Here is a 23293-nt window from a genome sequence, read left to right on the forward strand (position 1 = left end):
TAAGGGCATGTATAGATATTATGTTGTTTGGCTGTCTTGTCTATTTAAAATCCTTTTAGCCTCAAGAAAGCTGAATTTTCCTTTTCACCATTTCTCTATGTTTTCTATCATCTGTCAACATTCCCAGTTACATATTGAGGTAGCACATTTGATTTGTTCACCACTTCAAATGAAAAATAATTCAAGGCCAATTTACCTTTGGCCTTCCTCTAGTATTCAGTTATATACATTTTATACTTTTCGTCTTTTTATTTCAGGCCCTCCAACTCATTTCCCCTTATCTTCTTAAACAGCCATACAGTGTTCCTGTGTCACCTTACTAATACCTGCAAACCCTAATCCCAACCCTATATCTGGCATTAGAAAAAAAAAAAACTTCCTGTAACAGTAGTGCTACACATGACATTTCAGACACAGAGCACACAGTAAACCTGCAGAGACATGCATGCGTGCATACACACACACACACACACACACACACACACACACACACACACACACACACACACACATACACACACACACACAAAACTATCACCAAACTTAATCTTTACCCAGGGCGCCAGCCTTGTGCATAGGTGAACTAGGTGACTGCATAGAGCGCTGTGCTTGTAGAGATTCTCTTTCCTTATTTTTTTTAGAGCAACTTTTTTTGTTCTAAAATAAGTAAATAAATAAAGCACCCTGACTAAAAAAAAATGCATCCAGAGAACATCAGGCACTCCTAGAGTAAGGGGGTGAGGTGGCACTCCAGTTGACTTTATATTCTTGTTACTTTGCATTAGTTTAAACTTTGTTAAGTCACAGGATGAAAAAGTTGTTTGTTTAAAAACTCTAAAATACACCTCAGAGCATCCAGAACTCTAGCGGCCCTTACCCCTCAGCTTAATATTTCTTTCACAGTTATCAGACTGCGGTTGTGCTAAGATAGAACACGTTGAATAAATGCATGAATAACTGCAGGGAAAAGCTGAAGTATAATGCAAACTGTGAGAAAAAGGAAAAAAAAGCAAAAAGCAGTGTGAGCAGGCCAGGATGTGATGGGTATCTGGGTGGATGACACCATGGAGCCTTTTTGCCTGGGGTGCCAATTTACCTAAAGCCAGCCCTGCCCCTACCCTAACCATAAATGTCACACAGCCCACAAATAATTGCATAAACCATCCTCTTACCTAACCCTAAGCCTAATCCGCATATACTTGCACAATTAAACTCCCACCCCCCTAATCTCCAGTCCCACACTTACCTACAAATCCCATGCATTTGATATTATGCATGTTCAACATTCAAGGGACAAAAGTAAATGTACAACAATCTGAAAATTCAGTCTTTTAAATGAAATCCATGTTTTCTTAATTAGATACTTTTCCCATGAAGATGGTACACCTTACTTGCCATTTTGTTTATTCATACATACTTTGTTATTGCTAGTTAATTTTACTTCTACAATTTATTTAACTTTTTTAATTAGGTACCCCAACTAAAATGACAGCATTTTACTAACTTTGAAATTGATTCAGTATTAATTATGTATGTCTCCCTAGGAGACATGTATTAATTTGATTTGTTTATTATCCTTACCTTTATCTATGATCACCACTTCCTAATTAAACCAACTAAAATGCCTCCGATCCTTGATATAGACCCCTGTTGAGGCTAGCACATATATTCACCACACCACCCCACACTTAGGGAATACATAAATGTATAAAAAAAGTCATGACTTGCTCTTCAGAAGACACACACATAGTTACAGATCCATAGGTAGTCATTTCTGCAGCATGGATATTGGCACATGAATCCCAGCTTCTCTTTAAGCAGCATGATGCAATGTTGTTACTGAGTCAGACCATCACAGTGCCAAACTAAGCAATTACATTATAGGTGTCCAGTATGTTTTATCCAGTAAATCCTATATGGCCTTATCTAAACTCAAACCTAAGCTAGTATCACTGGGTTAGTTCCTGCCATATTCATCTCTTCTTTCTTTTGGCTGCAGGACTGTCTAAAACACTGTTCAAATGTATTTCAGAAAATGATCAACAAATTAATGTTTTCTTTCATGCAGAAAAAACATTTGACAAGACTTCTTTACCTAAACCTCTCCACAGCCACTTCATCCATCTCTGCGATTTTTATGTTCCGTCCAGCGTAATGGGAGTATTTTGCATCAACTACTTGTTCCCACCTTAAAAAGCAAGGAGGTAATATTAGAGAAGTACATAATTGAAGTTTACAGTCACAAAACATACCATTTCTACTTCACCTGCTCAAGAAATATATATATATAGTGTTCAGAGCCATGTTCTTTCATATTTTGTTGGTACTTTCAGCTCTTGCTTGATAATTGCATATGTAATCTGCATGGAAACCTTATCTTTGTAACTCAGATGTCACTACAGCTTCCATCTCTGCTGTATTACAAAGCTTAATATATTCACATCAGAAAATATTTCTATAAAAGCACCTTTCGATGCCACGAACTGTGACATTCTCAAGAAAGGATGAGTAATCCAATATTCATGATTTTTTTTATTTCTTATTTCCTATTCTTTTTTTCCCTTGGTTTGTCATAAGGAAGACTTTTAGCCCCTGATTTCCTTACTGATATATTTTGCTGTCATTGTAATAATGGGAAAAGATACAGTTCTTATAAATTCTTTGGGCAGTGCATCAAAGCCACATGATCCAGGGTCTATAACTCAGGGGTAGGACAGGCTAGAAATACTGTGGGAATAGTTGTGCGGGAGAGGCTTCAGAAAACATTAAAGGATGTGATCACTATTAGGAACAGACTGATGACAACCAGACTCCATTGGAGATAGGGTAGTATTCATAAGCCCAGCCTATGCTCCACTGCAGGGTTGTGATAATGAGGGAAAGAGTGTATTTGGGTAGCTAGATAAAGCAGGACAATATGAGTTGGTGGTGATAACAGGGGACCTGAATGCACATATCAGGGCGGACAGAACAGGATATGAGGGCTGCCTGGGTCCATCTGGATGGAGCAACAGGAATGAAGACCACCATAACAGGAACAGGCAAGCAAAAACTGAGGGTAATGCTACTCAATGCTAGAAGTCTAAATTTCAAAATGCACTCACTTGAGGCACTCCTTAAAATGGAGAACATCGATATCTGTGCAGTGACTGAGACCTGGTTCAAGGCTCCAGAGAGCACCCCTGCACTACCAGGCTATAACTCATACCACACTTTTCGGCCATGTAACCTGGACCGAAACACCAAAAGTGGGGGTATGTCCATATTCATTAAGGATATCCACACCTCCAGGCTAGTTGCTCAGCATAATGCATCCAAGATTATCCAAGTGCAACTAACTCTTGGTAAAACTGCAATTCAAATTGTAGCTTGCTACAGATCCCCCACCATGCCCCAGGATTCCCACTCCTCTTTTCTTGATGTACTGGAAAATATTAGGGTTCAACCAAACACCCTAATAATGGGCGACTTCAACTACCCCACCATTAACTGGGAAAACTACTCATGTACCTACTCCTTAGCGCAACGCTTTCTGGAATTCATAAACTCCAATGCCCTAGATCAACTTATCCACACCCCCACCAGGGGCAACAGTATCCTAGACCTAGTCATTACCAACATGAGTGACCGGTGTTCCACACCTGAAGTCAACTCCTTGTTGGTCCGATCCGACCATAAGCTAATCACCCTTGATATCCACATCCCACCCCCACCCCCCATTAAGGAAACCACAGTAAAAAATTTCTCCAAAGCCAACTTCATGCTTCTTAAGACAGAAGTAGTGAACTTCAGGACACCCATGCAGATGGACAATACAGTTACAACTGCTGAATCCTACACAAATGCACTCTATAAGCACTTACATGAGTGCATGGATTGTGCTATCCAAAACAGAACCAAGACGCTATCCTCCAAAAAAAGGAAGCCAAATCTGGTGGTCCCCTGCCATAAACAAACTGTACAACAGAAGGAAGAAACTGTTGCAAAAGAGAGTAAAATCCCATGAGTGGAGGAGCTCCCTGGTCAGCCTTAGTAAGAAGCTGAGATCCCTTATAAGATCCTCCATAGCTAGCTACGAAAATAAAATCACCACTAATTCCAAGGACGACCACAAAGCATTCTATAGCTATGTCAAGAATCTCAGTGGCAACACCCAGATCTGCTCTGAGTTACAGCACAAAGGCACGAAAATTACAGAACCAACTGATATTGCCAACATCCTGGCAGATAGGTTCAGTGCTAACTTTACCCCCCCCCCCCACCCCCTAAAGGGCCCATATGTATACAGGAAGAATGCAGAGTCCCTGTAATCAAAACTATGCAGGTGAAAGCTGCACTCTCTAAAGCCAAAAACACAGCATCCATGGGACCAGACAACATCCCAGGCTGCATTTTACACGAACTTCAGAATGAACTGGCTCCCCACTTAAGCACCATGTTCAATAATATCCTCGCATCAGGCTTTGTGCCCACTGAATGGGTCACAGCAACAGTTATCCCACTCCACAAAGGGGGAGCTACCACTGATCCCGGGACCTATAGACCTATTAGCCTGACGAGCCTGGTCTGCAAAGCCATGGAACGTATCATCATGGAACTCATAAACAAAGACATTGGTAACCTCCAAACTCTGGATCCCACCCAGTTCGGGTTTATGAAAGGCAGATCATGCCTCCTGAACCTGATCGACTTCTTTGAGGCAGTCACCAAAGCCGTAGATGAGGGTAAGGTGGTTCACACAGCCTATCTTGACCTCACCAAGGCTTTCGACACCATCCCCCATTCTGGAATTATAGCTAAACTCAATAAACTAGGCATAAATCCCTGCGTCACCAGATGGGTTGCCAACTGGCTCACTGACAGAACCCACACTGTAAAAGTTGCAGACTCCAAATCTGACCTCAAACCAGTGACAAGTGAAGTATCACAGGGTTCCGTCCTGGGACCGCTCCTGTTTGGTATCTACTTCTCTGAACTACAGGCTAACACAGAAGGCCTTTGGCTAATGAAGTTCACAGATGACTGCAAACTACGAGCCATAGTCAAGTCCCTAAATGATGTGAACATCCTACAGAAGGGCCTCTCTGAGACAGATGCCTGGTGTCAGAGCCATGGCCTCAAGCTCAATGCCAAAAAGTGCAGTGTCATCCCCTTTGGTAAAAACTCTGTACCCATGAACTACCACATAGGCAGCAATCTACTTAACACTGAATGCTTGATAAGAGACCTTGGGACCCAGGTGGACAGTAGTCTCTCCTTTGATAGTCACATTGCCACAGCAGTCAGGAAGTCCTTCTACGTGGCACACCTCATCATAAAAGGGTTCTCTTCCAGGAAAACAGAGGTCATTGTTCCCCTCTACTCGAGACTCATTAGACTCACTATAGAGTACAACGCCCCTTTTGGAATGTACCTCACAAGACATCTGCAGCAGCTGAAGTACCTCACAAAGAGGATTACTGGACTCAAACAAATGCCCTACACTGACCACCTCAAAAAACTCCAGCTTTACTCTGTAGCATATCGCCTACTCAGAGATGATCTCTGCCTAACACATAAAGCTATGTCAAACCCAGAGCTGTTGGACATGCTACACCTAAAGAAATCCCAATCCCTCTGAGCTACACGTTCTAGGGACCTAAACCTTGTCACCACAATAAACAGGACATGCTGGAGGAATAGATTCCTATCCCAGAGACTTCCCATACTCTGGAACAGGCTACCCATCTATGTCAAGCAAAGTTCTTCATTAGCACTCTTCAAGAAAAATCTTGATGAGTGGATGGGAAATAGGAAATACACCCCGGGGATCACTTCTGTGTCTCTGCTCGACAGTGGCACAGGAAAATAACTTTCTTGGGTGGCGTAAGCCAGGTAACCTTGTTGGCTAGGCTTACGTAGGCCCTTGGGCTGATAGCCTAGTACCTACCTATTAACCTATGAACCTATAAGAAGGAGAGGCCATTATAGACTTCTGCCTTGCAAAGAGCCTGATGGTGGGCAACACATGGTTGAGCAAGACAGACAGTCACAAGACCACACACAAATATGGCCAACATGCAATACAGGTAGACTTCCTCCATGTAAGGAAGGGGCATTGTTGTGAATCAGAGATTGTAAAGCCATCCTCAGTGAAATATTTGTCTCAAAGCATAAACTGCTGGTGGCCAGAATTAGCTGCAAGCAGTGGTCAGAGAAGGCTCTGAGATCAACAAAGACTTGGCTGAAGATCTGGAAGTTGACAGGAGTGAAAGCAAAAAAAGTCCAAGGAAATACTTATGGCTCTAGCACCTCAGTTGGAACAGCAAATGGGAGGAGTTGAAGAATGGAAGCATCTAAAAACAGCATGTATGAAGACTGTAGAACAAATATTCATCCAAACCAGGTGTGGATATAAGATACATCAGGAAAGCTGGGGGTAGAATGCAGAAATCCAGGAAGTTATCTAAAGAAAGAAGGAGTGCAAGAAAAAGGTGTGAGACAGATAAGATGAAGCGGGGTAAACAGGAATACTAGCTGACTAACAAAGCAGCTAAGACAGCAGAGGCAATAAGAAAAATCAAGCCATCAGAGACATTCTATCATCTTCTGGAAAGTGGTTCAATAGGTGAAAGAAACTTGATCAGCCTGCAAAGCAAAGACAGAAAGATAAAGAAGACAGTCATCAGTCAATGTTTATACGGGATGTCAGTAGCAACCTGCTCCCCAGCCCACAGGACATCAAAGGCAATTGGAAGGAGTATTTCCTGCAGCTTTTGAATGAAGAAAATCCCACAGAAGCTGTACTGCCCTATACACAGCCTACAACAAAAGACAAAGAAGAGCCCACCCTAGAAGAAGAAAGAGCATCACTTAGAAAAATGAAGTCAGGAAAAGCAGCAGGTTCAGATGAGATCACAGCAGATATGATCACGATGATGGATGAGGTATGGAACAAGTGGGTCTTGAGGGTCCTCGTAACAGTATGGAGAGAATGGTGTATCCTAATTGAGTGTAGACTAAGCATTATAGCCCTAGTGTACAAGCATGCGGCGGGGCATTCACAACTGTTGGCAGTATAGAGGTATCAGATTTCTGTCACATTGCATAAAAGTGTTGGACAGGGTGAATGACAAATGAATACTCAGAGTAGCAGAAAGTAAGATGGGAGATGAGCAGGACAGATTCAGATAAAAATGCAGTACAAACACCGGAAGTATACCCCTCACTGGTGAGATCAGATCATAAACTAATCTCGCTGGAGGTCCTCATCCCGCCCCCACCTGAAACAAAAAAGACCACAGTGAAAAACTTCTCAAAAGCCGATTTCACACTTCTAAAAACTAGTGTGGTCTCCTTTAAGGCCCCTGAGCCAGTGGTAAACATTACTCAAACCGCTGAATCACTTACAAATGCCTTCTACCAGCACCTACAGGACTGCATGGATCAGGCAATCCCAAACAAAACTAAGACTCTCTGTACCAAAGGCAAGCGTCCAGTCTGGTGGACCCCAGCCATAAACAAGCTCTACAACAAAAGGAGGAAGCTACTACAAGATAGAGCAAAATCCTTGAAAGGTAAGACACCTTTGATCATTATAAGTAAAAACTAAGAGCTCTCATAAAATCATCCAAGGCAAATTTTGAGAGAAAAATCGCCAAGGACTCTAAAGAGAATCATAAGGCCTTCTTTAGCTATGTTAGAAACCTAGGAGGAAACTCCCAGATATGCTCAGAATTAGTTCAAAATGATGTGAAAATTACTGAACCTACACACATTGCCAACATACTGGCTGACAGGTTCAGTGCAAACTTCTCCTCCCCCAAAAGGAGAGATATCTATTCCAGAGGATTGTAGCCCCCAAACATCTCCAACGCCCAGGTGAGAACTGCCCTCACTAAGGCAAAAACACAGCATCCATGGGACCGGATGGTGTCCCCGGCTGTGTGCTTCATGAACTCAATGAGGAATTAAACCCACAGTTAGGACAGCTGTTTAATCTTAGCCTCACCTCAGGATACGCACTCAAGGAGTGGCGACGCGACTGTGGTCCCACTTCATAAGGGCGGTGCCTCCACAGACCCTGGAAATTACCGCCCATTAGCTTGACAAGCCTTATCTGCAAAGCCATGGAGAGGATCATAATGGAACTCATAAATAAAGACATAGGGAACTTGCAGACTTTGGATCCAACTCAGTTTGGCTTTGTCAAAGGCAGATCCTGCCTTTAAACTTGGTTGACTTTTCGAGACAGTCACCAAGGCCATTGATGAGGAAAGGCAGTCCATACAGCCTACCTCGACCTGGCAAAGGCCTTGACACAATACCCCACTCAGGTATCATCGAAAAACTCATCAGCTTGAATGTAAACCCATACATCACAAGATGGGTTGCAAACTGGCTAAGTGACAGAACCCACAGGGTCAGAGTTGCTGGAGCCATGTCAGACTCAAAGCCTGTCACAAGTGGTGTCCCACAGGGCTCAGTCCTGGGTCCACTCTTGTTCGGCATCTACTTTTCTGAAGTACAAGCAAACACAGGAGGGTTATGGCTGACAAAGTTTGCAGATGACTGCAAACTGGGCCATAGTCGAAAACACATCTGACACAGATATCCTCCAGAAGGGCCTCACAGAAATGGATAACTGGTGCCAGAGCCATGGCCTGAAGTTAAACGCCAAAAATGCATAGTCATACCCTTTGGGAAAAACAAGGCTACCCCTAGCTACCATATAGGTGGCAATCCACTGAGCACAGAAAAGTCATCAGAGATCTGGGGACCCAGGTTGACAGTAGCCTTCGCTTGACACTCATGTTGCTAAAGTAGTTAGGAAAACCTTCTATATCACCCACCTGATCATGAAGGGATTCACATCTAGATCAAGGAGGTCATCGTCCCCTGTACTCATCACTCATTAGACCTATGATTGAGTACAATGCCCGCTCGAATGTATCTGACCAGACACCTGCTGCAGCTTGAAAGGCCCCAAAAGTTCCTCACCAAAAGGATAAAGGGTCTCAAAAATATGTCTTATGCTGCCCGACTGAAAGAACTCCAGCTCTATTCAGTCTCATACCGCTTGCTCAGAGGTGACCTGTGCCTGACATATAAGGCCATGTCAAACCCAGATTTGATGAATATGCTTCACCTCAAAAATCTAGATCCCTGAGAACCACAAGGGCGGAGACTTAAACCTTGACACGGTTATAAATAGAACGTGCTGGAGGGACAGATTCATCACCCAGAGACTCCCTATGCTGTGGAACAAAATCCCGGTACATGTGAGGCAGAGCACCTCTCTGGTCTTGTTCAAGAGGAATCTTGACCAATGGATGGGAGATTGCAGATATACCCCAGGGATTACTTCAGCGTCACTGCTTGACAGAGGCACAGCAAAATGATAGGCATAGTTTTTATTCAAACTAAAGGGGTGGCGAAAGCCACATAACTATGGGCTAGGCTTATAAATGCCCTTGGGCAGATAGCCTAGTATGAACCTATGAACCTATGAACCTATGAACTGCCCTGGTGTTTTTTAGAGATGGGGAAAGAGTCCGACTAGGCATTTCTACACTTGCAGAAAGCATATAACAAGGTCCCAATGTCCCAAGAAATCTAATGTGGACAGTCTTGCTGTGGTTCAAAGTTCTAGAAATATTAGTAGAATTAGTGCAGTTTATGTACAAGGACCCAAAGCCTCAAGTACAAACAGTTTTTTCTGACAGAGAGGTTCCCACTGGGAGTGGGGTTATGTCAGCGTTCAGCTGTGAGTCCACTGCTGTTAATGCTGGTGATAGACTGCATTAGTAAACAGGTTAGAAGGGACAGATAAACAGACTTGCTGTATGCAGATGGTATGCCATCCCAAGCAGAGTTTGAACAGGAACATACTGTAAGCAAAGGATAGGGGACTGGCATGCAAAGCTGGAGGCATATGGGATGAAAATGAGTACAGAAAAGACACTTAACATGGCAGCAAACAGGGGAATCAAAAGAAGCTGAAAACTGAGATTGAAGAGAAAACAGTGGAACAAGTTAACAGCTTTAAGCATATGAAGGGGTGAATGAGGAGAAAGGAAGCTTGAATGAGGATTTCAAAGCTAGAATGAGAGGGACTGCAAACAAGTGGCACAGAATGTCAGGGGTAGTGTGTGACATAAAAATGCCACAGCAGCTGAAAACTAAGGTGTACAAAAAGCGGTGGGGCCAGTACTACTCTATGGTACAGAAAACTAGGCAATTAATGCAGCGCAGATGAGGTGATGGAGATGAAATGCCTGAGATGTGTGGTAGGAGGCAAACTGTGGGATAGATAAAGAAATGTTTACATTAGAGGAGAAGCCAAAGTAGCTCCATTTGCAGAGAAGAACAAAGGGAACAGATTACTGTGGTTCGGGCACATGTACAGAAAAGCAGAAAATTATTTGGTGAAGAAGATATGGGGGGGGCAGAAAGAATGCAAGAGAAAATTAGGACTTCCAGCAAACAGAAGTCCAGCAAGAGTCAGACATGACAGTCAAATAGGGTAGGAGAGTGGCATTAATTCAGCAGAGGTGGCAAAAGTTGGTAAGACACCATGACCCCAAGTAGAAAAATGGGAAAAGAGGGGGTTGATGATGATGCTGATGATGCTGATTGTTAGAAAAATATATAATAGTAATATGCAAGCATTCGAGGTTTAAAAGGGTTAATACATTTATTCTGTTCACACTGCATGAATCTGCACAGCTATTAGAAACTTAACAAGAGACATTTAATTTCTGCTAATGTCATGAAAATAACAAGAGACATTTCATTTCTGCTGATGTCAGGAAACTTAACAAAGAGATATTTCATTTCTGCTTATACCATGAGAAAATATGCAGCTGCTAGAAGCTTTGATAAAGAAAACAATAGATGCTTGAAAGTATAAACCATAGTCAGCATTACTTGTACTAAAGCTAGAAATGTACCTTGAATCTAGACAAAATGTAACACATGTATTAGAACTGTACAATTGGAGAATTGAAAAGTTAAGGTGGGCTAAAAAAGCCCAAGGCCAGGTTGTTTTTCTCAAAATGTTTTTGCAAGACAGCAAATAATCCAACCATGTCAGCAATAAGTCTGGTAACATTTTCTGTGAAACATACAGAAAGTTGTGTCCAACTATGTCAGCAATAGAATAGTAAAATTTTCTGTGTGACATGAAGAGAACTGTATAAGAATAACATACTGATCATCGAAGAGCCAGACAAATCCTGTACTTACATGCTTTATCTCCTTGCTGCAAGTAATAAAGGGTGCCTTGCTTGAACCTAACATGCATTGATCTTTGAAGTTTTTTTCCTTTTACAGATCGGTCCTTCGGACCGGAATCCTCTCTTCACCTCGGATGAGACGGCCAGGTGATTGAAACTGTACGGGGAAGAAACCAAATTGGTTCTTCTTGTATGGAAAGTCCTCCAACTGAATTGTCATTCAAAAGAGGCCAGCCACTTTCTGATCTGTGACTGAAGGATGGGTCTCCGCGAAACGGTGATCAATCACGTAGGCTCAGGTAAGGTGAATCTACTTTTTTCTGTTTTCTGTTTTAGATCAGGGACTAGATGTGTATTGTTTTTGTCAGATTGTATTTTTGCAAGTCAGGGACAAAAAAGATTACTGTCTTGACATAGATCAGGAGAAACAGAATAAGTAGGCAGTCATTCTGAAGAGACTATAACAAAATCCGTGGTACCACGTTAAAAATTAAGAGAAGTTATGTAACGATCAAAGGGTAAAACAAAATGGGTAATAATTGCACAAAAATACCCCAAAACCCACTGTTAATGGAAGACACAAAATATATGCAGTCGCAGCGTGCCGACAATATTAGATATTATTCAAAATTGGTTAAAAAATACGAATTCGACGGAAAATTAGAAAAATCCTCGCTTATCAAATTTATCAAACAGCTCAAAAATTATTCAAAGGGTCGGGTAAAAAAGCAACGTCGATTAGGAATTCCTCATGCACACAGGTGCCTGGAGGAAGTAAACCGTAGGAAACAAAAAAACAAAGATTCAAAAGCAATGTTTTTAGATAGGGAGGATAATAATTTAGTAATAGCCTCAGCACCTCCGCCTCCCTTACCAGAATATGAAGCAAGTGAACAGATTAGTCCACCCCCACTATATCCTGCGGTCACTGAAGATAGAGATACTGTGAAATTAAAACTGACTAAAATTAGAGATCCCATCGGGACCAGGTCCCGAACAAAGGCAGGTAATTCAAAAGAAGGTATCGAGTTATGGCAAATAGTTAAGAATTCACGATCTATAGGTGAAGAAGAAGAAATATGCCCGCTTATAGAAGTACCCATTCCTCAGGCAGGTCAAGACAATCAGGACCCAACTATCTTAGTGTATAGACCTTGGACTCCGGAAGATATCCAGAAAGCCACTGGGGGAATTCCTCATCCAAAGGTTAATTTCAGAAAATTCTCAGAAGATTTACAATGAGGTTGAGTTATAACCTAAATGGAGAAGAAATAGAAAAAGTAGTTAGACAGATTGTAGGGCCAGATTGGTGCCTGATTAGTGGGAACTGGAATCCCCGTGACACTGCATAAAGACCCCTCCCACATATCAGCGCAGAATTAGATACCAGAGTGAAAGGTCTTACAGACCGCATCTCTGAAAAATGGAAACCTAGGGCAGACTGGACTTGCATTAATCAATGCATCCAACAAGAAGGTGAAACAATTGATCGGTATTATGCCAGATTGTTAGAATGTTTTAATAACCACTGTGGAATGCAGGTTCCTGAAGATCAAACACAAGATTCCCCATATGAACAGCAGTTAAAGAATGCATTTTTAAAAGGCAGTAGCACGCCTATAAGCAGTTTTATTATGAAACACATGGTAGACCATCGTACAAGCAGGTTACAATCATTACTTGATTATGCTAGGTATGCCGAAAGGCATTTTAATAGCAAAAAGAAAAAGAAAGCTCAAGTATTTTCTGTAGAAGATGGAGCAGAAGTTTATGTAGTACAGTCTGGGAAAAAGGGCAAGAAAAATGCACAGGGAAACAAACAATCTGATCAGCGATCAGAGGACTTTGAAGGGCAGAAAAAAAGTGGAGAATGTTTTAAATGCGGTAAAAAGGGACATTTGGCAAGGGATTGCAAGAAAAACAAGAAGGCAACAACGGAAGACAAGGAGGGCGAGGACTGACTATATGGTAGTCAAGAATCACTAGAAGGGGCTAGCGAAGAAAGGACAAATGAGAATGTGATAGAGGGAGTAGAGGAAGTGCAGGAAGTTAGTGACAATGAAGAAAATGAAATATTAGACCTAGCTTTATTGAGCTTGGAGCTCTATTTAGCAGACATGAAACCAAAAGTTACACTCTTGGTAGAAGGGAGGCAGGTAAAATTTTTGTGTGACTCAGGGGCATCACGAACCCTGATACACCCCTCCAAACTGCCAGAAAACACAGAGTCACCTAATTACATACTGGTCAAAGCAGCTAATGGACAGCTGTATCAGGAGCCTCTCTCCCCTAACATTGCAATAACTGATCCAGTTTCAGGATTGACACAAAGAAGCAAAATTGTAGTTTCTGCAAAATGCCCAGTAAATCTCTTGGGCAGTGACCTCATGCAGTTATTTGGTATAGCAGTAGTCCCAACCATGCAGGGTATGGAAGCACAGTGACAAATTAACACCTTTGTAGTGCAATCGGAGGGTGAAATGTTTTATTGGTACAGCCAGGACTTGGTTACAACTGGTCCAGGGACTGTGACCAAAGAGTTAATGAACCTAGCCATCAGCAAGTTCCCCTCCCTTGACATTGATAAGCAACACCTGTTGCACTGTACCCTGTATTATTGCAACATACCAGGACCTGATAAGGAATATGTGCAAGAGTTATTTATGAATCAGGCAAACAGATTGATATTGCGTGACCTGTACTGGGACACAGAAGGGAACAGTGTAGCCAGCTGTTCATTGCCCCAGGAGTTCTTTGCACTTTATAAATCTAATTGATTACCACATGTTAGCTTAACCAAAAGCAGAAATATAAAATGGGCAGACCTAGGAGAAAAAGTTATGAGATGGGAAAAACAGACAGAACTAGAACTGTTAGAACAAGGAATACAAGTACAAAAGTTGAATTGGATAACTCAGACCAACCCAGCTGTGCACTTGCAGTCTAGCAAGAACAGCTGATTGACACTCCTATTAAAGGAGGAAGAGAATGCCTTACAAAATATACCAGAAACTCTTGGTCAACAGGAAAATCAGATGTAGGACTCATTCGTACAGCGGGACCAGTTACTATCATGCCAAAGTCAGCATTCAGACCACAAAAAAGACAGTATCCCTTAAGAAGAGATGCAGAGGCAGGGATAAAGCCTATTATAGCAGCCTTACTTAAAGGAGGGATACTAGTAGAATCTCCCGACTCACCATGTAACACACCCTTATTTCCATTTAAAAAGGCCAATGGAGAATGGTGTATGGTCCAGGATTTACAAGCCATAAATGATGCAGTAATACCAAGGGCACCCACACTGCCAGATCCACACACCCTGTTGAATGATTTAAAACCTCAACAAAAATATTTTTCTGTGGTAGACATCAGCAACCCGTTCTTTTCGATACCGATACACCCTGACAGCCAGTATTGGTTTGCATTTACATTTCAGGGGAAAAGGTATACATATAAGTGACTACCACAGGGATATTGTGAAAGTCCAATGATATTCTCAAAAGAAATGGCAAGCAACTTGGCGGGATTCACTCCACCAAGAGGCAGTCAGATTTCACTTTATGTTGATGACATCTTGCTGGCGGCCCCCACCCAGCAGGATTGTAGAGAAGATACCATAGCACTTCTACGATTTTTAGCCACTGAGGGACATAAAGTAAATAAAAATAAACTGCAGCTTTGGAAAAAACAGGTCAAATACTTAGGATATGTAATATCCAAGGAAGGTAGAATGTTGGATGAGAACAGAAAAATAACAATTTTGCAAGCACCAAAACCCACTGCCAAGAAGGAAATGATGTCCTTCCTGGGTGCAACTAATTTTTGCCGGAGCTGGACTCCAAACTATGCCTTGGAATCTGCACCTCTGACTGACCTTATATATAAGAAGCCTATGGCAGCACAGGATTTGTTACAATGGACACCAGAGGCAGAATCTGCCTTCTGTAAACTAAAGCAGTTAATAGCGTCCTCATTAGTTCTGGGATTGCCAAACTACCATAAACGTTTTTTCCAAACTGTAGATTGCAAGCAGGGTTACATGACATCAGTGTTAACACAAAAGCATGGGGCTAAGCAACGCCCCATTGCTTACTACTCATCACAACTAGACCCAGTGGCACGGTCCTTACCCCACTGTGTACAAGCAGTAGTTGCAGCTGCAATGGCAGTACAGGCTTCAGCCTCAGTAGTCTTGTTCCACCCTCTCACTTTGAGAGTACCTCATGCAGTCGTGATTATTTTACTACAAGAAAAGGTGACATATCTTTCCCCTGCTAGGCATCTTTCCTTTATGACTATATTATTGAGTCAACCTCATATGACAATTGAATGATGCATGACGTTAAACCCTTCTGCTCTGCTCCCGACCCCTGCAGATGGCACACCGCACTGCTGCCTGCAGGTAATTGAGCAAAAGACACTACCTAGAAAAGATCTCACGGATGTCCCCTTGGATGATGCTGAGGTGACATACTACGTGGATGGCTCATGCAAAAGGGGTCCTGCAGGACAGAACCTAGTAGGATATGCAGTAGTCTCTGATACTGGGATTATAGTAGCAAAACCTTTACCACACAATTTATCTGCACAGGCAGCGGAATTGATTGCCCTGACACTAGCATGTACCTTAGCAAAGGGTAAATGTGTAAACATTTTTACTGATAGCCAGTACGCTTTTTCTACTGTACATGTTTTTGTGTAACAGTGGAAAAACTGGGGAATGATAACATCTACTGGCAAACCTATAAATCATGCGCAGTTTATTTTAGATCTTTTAGAATCTATTCAGTTACCTCAGAAAGTAGCCATTTGTAAGTGCACAGCTCACACCAAGCAACAAGATAGAATTTCAAAAGGTAATGTGAGAGTTGATACAGCTGCAAAACAAGCAGCCACAGAAGTATTTCTTTTAAATGAGGAATTACAACCCTCTGAAACTTTAGATCTAGATACGTTAAAAACAATGCAGACACTCACTACGCAAGCTGAAAAACAGTGATGAATAAAATGAGGAGCAATCCTTGAAAAGGGGCTGTACATCTCTAGAGAGGGAAAACCGATACTACCCTCTAATTTGTTTCGCTATGCAGCATTGTTGAGCCATGGGCAGTGCCATGTCTCAACAGGGGGGATGGTACAGCTGGTGAACCAGGTGTTCACAACGTATGGATTTACAAACTACTCTAAAGAATTTTGTTTGATGTGTCAGATTTGTAACAAACATCATGCACAGGGGGCGATAAAGCCCAAACAAGGGAGTTTCCTCACACCACCATATCCATTTCACACTATTTGTATGGATTTTATAGAATTGAACAAATATGAAAATAAGAAGTATTGTCTTGTCATTGTAGATATGTTTTCCAGATGGGTGGAAGCCTTTCCAACCAAAAATCCAGATGCAGTTACGGTGGCAAAAGTACTTGAAATCATTCCTAGGTTTGGTATTCCAGAAAGAATCTACAGTGACAATGGTACACACTTTGTAAATCAAACCATACAGCAGTTGAGTAAGCATTTTGGTATTTCTTTAAAAAAATCATTGTGCATACCATCCGCAATTTGCAGGGCTAGTTGAAAGGTATAATGGTATACTAAAAAACAAATTGAGAAAATTAATAGCTGAGACAGGAAAAACTTGGTTGTATTGTTTACCCCTGGCACTGTTGAGCATGAGAACTGTCCCTACAGCAAAAGGATTGACTCCTTTTGAAAAACTATTAGGAAGGAATTATTATACACCCCAGTGGAAACTTCTCATGTCATCAGACCAGGAAGCTGATTTTACACTAGCTGAATATATGAAAAAGTTGTTGAGTTCTAAACATCTGTTGCAGTCAAATTCTGTTTCAGATAGAAAACAAACCAAAACATCAGAAGTGGCAGTGACGCCAGGAGACTGGGTGTGGATCAAAATTATCAAGCGAAAAAATTGGGCTTTACCACGGTGGGAAGGTCCCTACCAGATGCTTCTTTCAATACCCACTGCAGTCAAGATAGCAGAACAAGCTTTGTGGATACACCTGACGCACTGCAAGCTGGTTAAGAACTTTGAGTTGGACAAAAATCTTACCTCTCTATCGGGGCCCTCAGCACAAAGTCTGGCTACAAAGGGGGATCAGATCAATAGGACTGATCCGTCTCAACCCCAGTGAAGAAACCATCAGTGCTGAAGGTCCTATTAAGGCAGAGAGTAAGAGCACATGTCCAAAGTAAAAATGACGGAATCCAGTAAGATCCAGATACACCTACTTGGAAGAGCCGGAGAAAACAAAAATGCAGAACAACCATTTCAACAAAAATATTGCATAACCATCCTGCTGACTGTACTAGTAACAATAATCTTTTTGTTGTGGCCATTCCTTTTCTCAGCCACACAAATTGAACTGAACAAGTGTGCAGAGTGGCACCCAAACTTTAACACTTACCAGGCAATCAAATATGTGTATGCTGAAACCTTCAATGTTTTGAATTGCTGGATTTGCACAGCTTTACCAACAGCATATGGGGGGTTACTGTTGACTTCAGTTTCCGTAGGAGCCAACAAGACCTGGGAAAACCTAATTCATGATACATCAGATGTCACATCACAAGATAAAGTAGCATTGCACTTGTCTGTTCGACAGAAGGGAACTGTGTGTTTTTATAAGAATGATACAGTCAAGGTGGGTTGGAGCAATTGCAATGTGACTGTTCCCTATAGATGCTACACTAAACCTGATAACATCGGATCCTATTGCAACACGACCTATGATTCATTTGTTGAACTGATGCATAGGACAATTGGTGAAGTAAAACATAATGCTGACCTCTGTAAGCAACTGTCCATAATTGACAAAAAAATGTTTCATGCAGAGTCAGTTTATAGTAAAGTTACTACTAAAGTAGAAGATTGTTACTTTATATGCGATAGAAAAGCATATAAATGGCTACCCGAGAATTGGTCCAGCAGTTGTTTTTTGTGGTACCTGGTTCCAGCCATACGACACACAGCAGTTTTACCTCAAGGGAAAATTCAGAATGTTTGAGAAATCAAGAAGCCTGTCAATCCAGTGTGGCAAATCGATGCACGCTGGAAAAACCATCATGCTGTGGGCAGTGGGCTGTCACACATGGACTTGAGTGATTCTGTTATATCATGGGCAGGTGTACTGCCAGCATATGGAGCAACAAAATCAATCTGGGAACTGAGAAAATTGTCTAAGCTTCTCGAAATAATGAGCAATGCAACCTTTTCTGCACTAGAATTGGTAACTAATGAACTGACTGCCATGAGAACAGTGGTGCTTCAAAATCGCATGGCTCTTGACTTCACCCTAGTAGCGAGAGGAGGTATGTGCACTTTAATCCAGGAGGAGTGCTGTTCATATATTCCTGACCACGAACATGAGATAGACAACCATCTTGATGTGATTCAGCAGGTGTCAGCCATGACCAAACCAGGACCAAATCCACTGATGGACTTTTTCCAGAAATTGTTTGGGGGTTGGGGCAGCATCCTGATGAACACTCTGATTGCCATCTGTGTAGGAATAATCCTACTGGTGGTATGTGTGTGCTGCTGCATCCTCTGCATAAAAAGACTGATTAAAATTTTATAGACATTTCCATTTCAGAAACCTTATACCAAGATGCTGAACTTGAAAAATTTCTAAAAAACTGAAAATGCTTTCATGAGCTTAAACTAAATGACTCTCTTAACTGCAGATCCTGAGCAGGAAGAGGTTAGGGGAAGAAAAAAACTGTTTATGCTTATCTTGAAAGTAGAATAAAAGTATTAAAAGGGGGGAAATGTTAGAAAAATATATAATAGTAATATGCAAGCATTCGAGGTTTAAAAGGGTTAATAAATTTATTCTGTTCACACTGCATGAATCTGCATAGCTATTAGAAACTTAACAAGAGACATTTCATTTCTGCTAATGTCATGAAAATAACAAGAGACATTTCATTTCTGCTGATGTCAGGAAACTTAACAAAGATATATTTCATTTCTGCTTATACCATGAGAAAATATGCAGCTGCTAGAAGCTTTGATAAAGGAAACAATAGATGCTTGAAAGTATAAACCATAGTCAGCATTACTTGTACTAAAGCTACAAATGTGCCTTGAATCTAGGCAAAATGTAACACGTATTAGACCTGTACAATTGAAGAATTGAAAAGTTAAGGTGGGCTAAAATAAGCCCAAGGCCAGGTTGTTTTTCTCAAAATGTTTTTGCAAGACAGCAAATAATCTAACCATGTCAGCAATAAGTCTGGTAAAATTTTCTGTGAAACATACTGAAAGTTGTGTCCAACTACGTCAGCAATAGAATAGTAAATGTTTCTGTGTGACATGAAGAGAACTGTATAAGAATAACATACTGATCATCGAAGAGCCAGACAAATCCTGTACCTACATGCTTTGTCTCCTTGATGCAAGTAATAAAGGGTGCCTTGCTTGAACCTAACGTGCATTGGTCTTTGAAGTTTTTTTTTTTTAACACTGATCATGACAATTCCTAGAGAAAACATCCACTTGCAAGATTATTCTGGGTGAGACTACAATAGTTATATTATGGTGAAATCCAGAAGTAATCTCTAAATATATTATTGTGAGCCAGCTGGGTTCTTGTCATAATTCTGATATCCACAATTGTGATTCTCAGAATTCTGAGACAAAGTGCAGAAAGTGGAAGTTATTGTATGTCTGCAGTTACAGCACCATGTGTTATTCCCCTTAATCTGAGGTATCATAACCTCAGAGGTAGTGTATGTAAGTAGCAGGATTATGGAAGAGTTGGGGGAATGCTTTGGCAGTATACATTGCAGTGCGTTTTGTGTTTCAATATATTTATTTTATTTCACATGATTTTTCATAACTTCAGAACTCACAATTACTGGTTGCCCCTTTCTGACAGGCAGACAGTTGGGACATACTTCAAGAAAATATGTCATTTGTGTAGGACCTCTGGAAACTTTTCCATTCCAGTAATACTGATGCTATTCTGTCTATGTAATAAGAGTAGATACATCAATCCTTTAATTTCTCCAAATCTTTTTGGTTTCTAATACTATGATGGGAATGGGCCCCATTCCTAAGTCAAAGTACAATTAAAGTTCATGAAATTAATATTGTTTTAGTCTTTGATGTCAGCCAAAAGTCCTCTTCGCAGTACTTGCAATGTGCCCAGTAATGACTCCTTCTGCAATTTGTATGGAGTTACATCTATTGGTAACATATCTAAGTAGGATTGTAGACTCTTCCTTATAAGACCTGTTGCTCTGTCTACTATTGGAAGTGTCTGGGTATCTTTCCTCCACATTTCTCTCAATTCTGCCTGCAAATCCTGATATTTTATGATTCTATGTCTCTCTGTACTTAGGACACTGTAGTCACTGGGTGTGGCAATTTCAATGACCAATGCTACTTTTGTCTTCTTTTCCTGAACCACTATATCTGGTTTTCTAGCATCTATCTTTTGAACTGTTCTAATGGATGATCCCATGTGATGTAGAATTCTTCATTTTCTATGATGCTTTGTGACTCATGTTTCCAGTGTTTTTCAGCCACTTCAATACCATAATGTTTGCACAATCCCCAGTGTAACAGTCTTGCCACATTATTATGTCTTTCAGTGTACAGTCCTTCTGCCATTAGTATGTCACAACCAGCAACAAGGTGTGCAACCATTTCCAATTCAGTTTTACAAAACCTACCTTTGTCTGTTTCTCCCACATGTTCAATAGGCTTTGTAAACCAAAGTGTATGCAGCCCACTATCTTGAGCACCAATATTAACCTTTTATCTCTTGATTTGAATTTGCCTCTCCTTAACCATTCCTGCATTCGTTCCTGATCAACATGAGGTTCTTCCAGAAGTTTTCTATGCTTGCAACTATATTTATACATTTTCCACATTTCTTGGCTTCTCATCTGATCCTTCACCTTATATTCTTTTTTTTTTGTTCTTTGGCACATTCAGTTGCTGCCTGATTTTTATCTACTTGTGGCTTGATTTCAATTCCTGCTGGACGCCGATATGCTTCTGCTAGATTAAGCAGAGAAATCATCTTAGATTTATTCTCCTTGTGTTTCAAAACTTTCACTATGTTTGGGTCTTGCGAGGTCAGCAGATATGTGTGGAGTCCCATGATTGTAGATATATACATATTATCAATTTCAAGGAGACCCATCCCCGCTTCACAACAGGGAATGTATAATCTTGGTATGCACTGATTTTTATAAATCATTTGGTGAGCATGAAGCATCCTTCTTGTTTTCTTGTCTAATCTACCCAACACATTTTGGGGTCAGTCATTCACTCCAAAACTATAAGATAGTACAGGAAGAGCAAATTGGTTTATAGCTTGGATTTTGTTCCTAGATGTCAAAGCTGTTTTCAGGATTAATTTAAGTCTTCTGAAGTAATGCTTACTAAGTTTTATTCGCATTTGTTCGTATTTTATTGTTGATCCTTCATCAGTTCTCAAATATTTATACACTCCTTCTTGCTCAAGTTCTTTTATGTCACATTCTTGTCCCAAACTGATGTTTTCTAGTGTTGCAGTTTTCCTGCTTTAAAGGTTGCTTTTGCACATTTATCAAGACCAAATGACATTCTTATATCATCTGAAAAGGTTTTGACAACTTGCAGTTGTGCTTTCACTTCTTCATCTGATGAGCTATACAGTTTTAAATCATCGACAAAGAGAAGATGAAGTTATTACACTTTGTTGTTTTCTAGGAGCCAGATCATAGCCATGGCCTAAGCTGTTAAGTAGACAGCTTAATGGGTTAAGGGCAAGACAGAACAGCAGCGGTGACAAAGAGTCACTCTGGAATATCCCCCTTTGAATTTTTATCCCTGGGATAATAATTTGTCCTTCATCATGACTTAATTGCAAAGTGGTCTGCCACTGTTTCATAGCCACTGTAATGTAGTCGATTAGTGTAGGGTGTATATTACACATTTTTAAGCACTCTTGTATGCATGAATGTGGGATACTATCAAATGCTTTTTTGTAGTCAATCCATGCCATACTTAGATTCTTCCCTTTTTTACAGTTCTCCACTATGACTTTAATTAACAACAAATGATCCTTTGTTCCATATGACTTTCTTTTATTGCCCTTTTGTTCTACTGCCATAATTGGGTTTTCTTCTAAATGACTATAAACTCTGTCGGCATCAATTCCCATGTATAGTTAATACATCATTGGAAGCAAGTTATTGGTCTATAATTGCAGGTTCACTCTTAAGTAGGAGCATTGTTTTTTCTGTTGTTAACCAGGCTGGTGTCTGCTTGAGGTGCACATATAAATAGCTCTTACTCATGGCTAAATCTTGCTGCAAAGATGTTAATACTTTCAGCCAAAAGTTAGGTACTGTATCTGGGCCTGGGATTTTCCAATTAGAGGCTTTTCTTAACTTTGTTTCAATCTCTGTGGTTGTTTCTTCATCCCATTTCATATCCTGTACCTTTGAACATCTTATTCTTTCTTTAAATTCTTCTATCCATTTAGCATCTTTGTTATGTTCCACAATTTCTTCATAGATACTTCTCCAAAATATATCTATTTCTTCTTTTTTTGGTGGTCTTTCAATTCCTTTTACCTTATTTTCCAATTCTCTATAAAACTTTTTTCGGTCATCAATAAATTGCTTATTTTGTACTTTTCCTTTATATTTACCTTCATATCTTGTAAGTTTTTCTGCCTGTGCTGACATTTTTAGTTTATTTGTGATAGTGCATGATAGATCCTGGTCTGTTCTAATATTGAGCATTGCTTTTATCACATATATCTTTCTTAGTATTTTTGTTGATCTATTCCCTCTTCTATACTCTTATAACAGAGACACTTCTTGTCTTAATTGCTTTATAGTTTTCTCTGTTCGATATTTCCATGATGGTATTCAATTTCTCCCCTTCATTTCCCTCACTACCCTGTGTTCTTGTGGTAGAACTTTATCAGTTATTAATTTAGCCTCACAGTAATATATCCTGTTGACTTCTATTATATTGGATGAACCTCTGTGGACAGTCCTAATTATTGTGTTCATTTGTTTTATCAAACTTCTAACTTTTTGAG

General features: G+C 40.6%; 1 protein-coding gene across 2 annotated transcripts in view; it reads right to left on the bottom strand.

Moving 5' to 3' along the window:
* Positions 1-23293, bottom strand: part of LOC122813452 (E3 ubiquitin-protein ligase HECTD3-like) — a 726610-nt gene that overhangs the window by 580073 nt on the left and 123244 nt on the right. For both annotated transcript variants that reach the window (XM_044085768.1, XM_044085767.1), the window contains exon 3: positions 2096-2188. In XM_044085768.1, coding sequence (XP_043941703.1) covers positions 2096-2188 — 93 coding nt within the window. The remainder of the gene's footprint in view (positions 1-2095; positions 2189-23293) is intronic.

Source organism: Protopterus annectens, chromosome 10.part0, assembly GCF_019279795.1.
Source record: "Protopterus annectens isolate FY-2018-M chromosome 10.part0, PAN1.0, whole genome shotgun sequence".
NCBI lineage: Eukaryota > Metazoa > Chordata > Ceratodontiformes > Protopteridae > Protopterus > Protopterus annectens.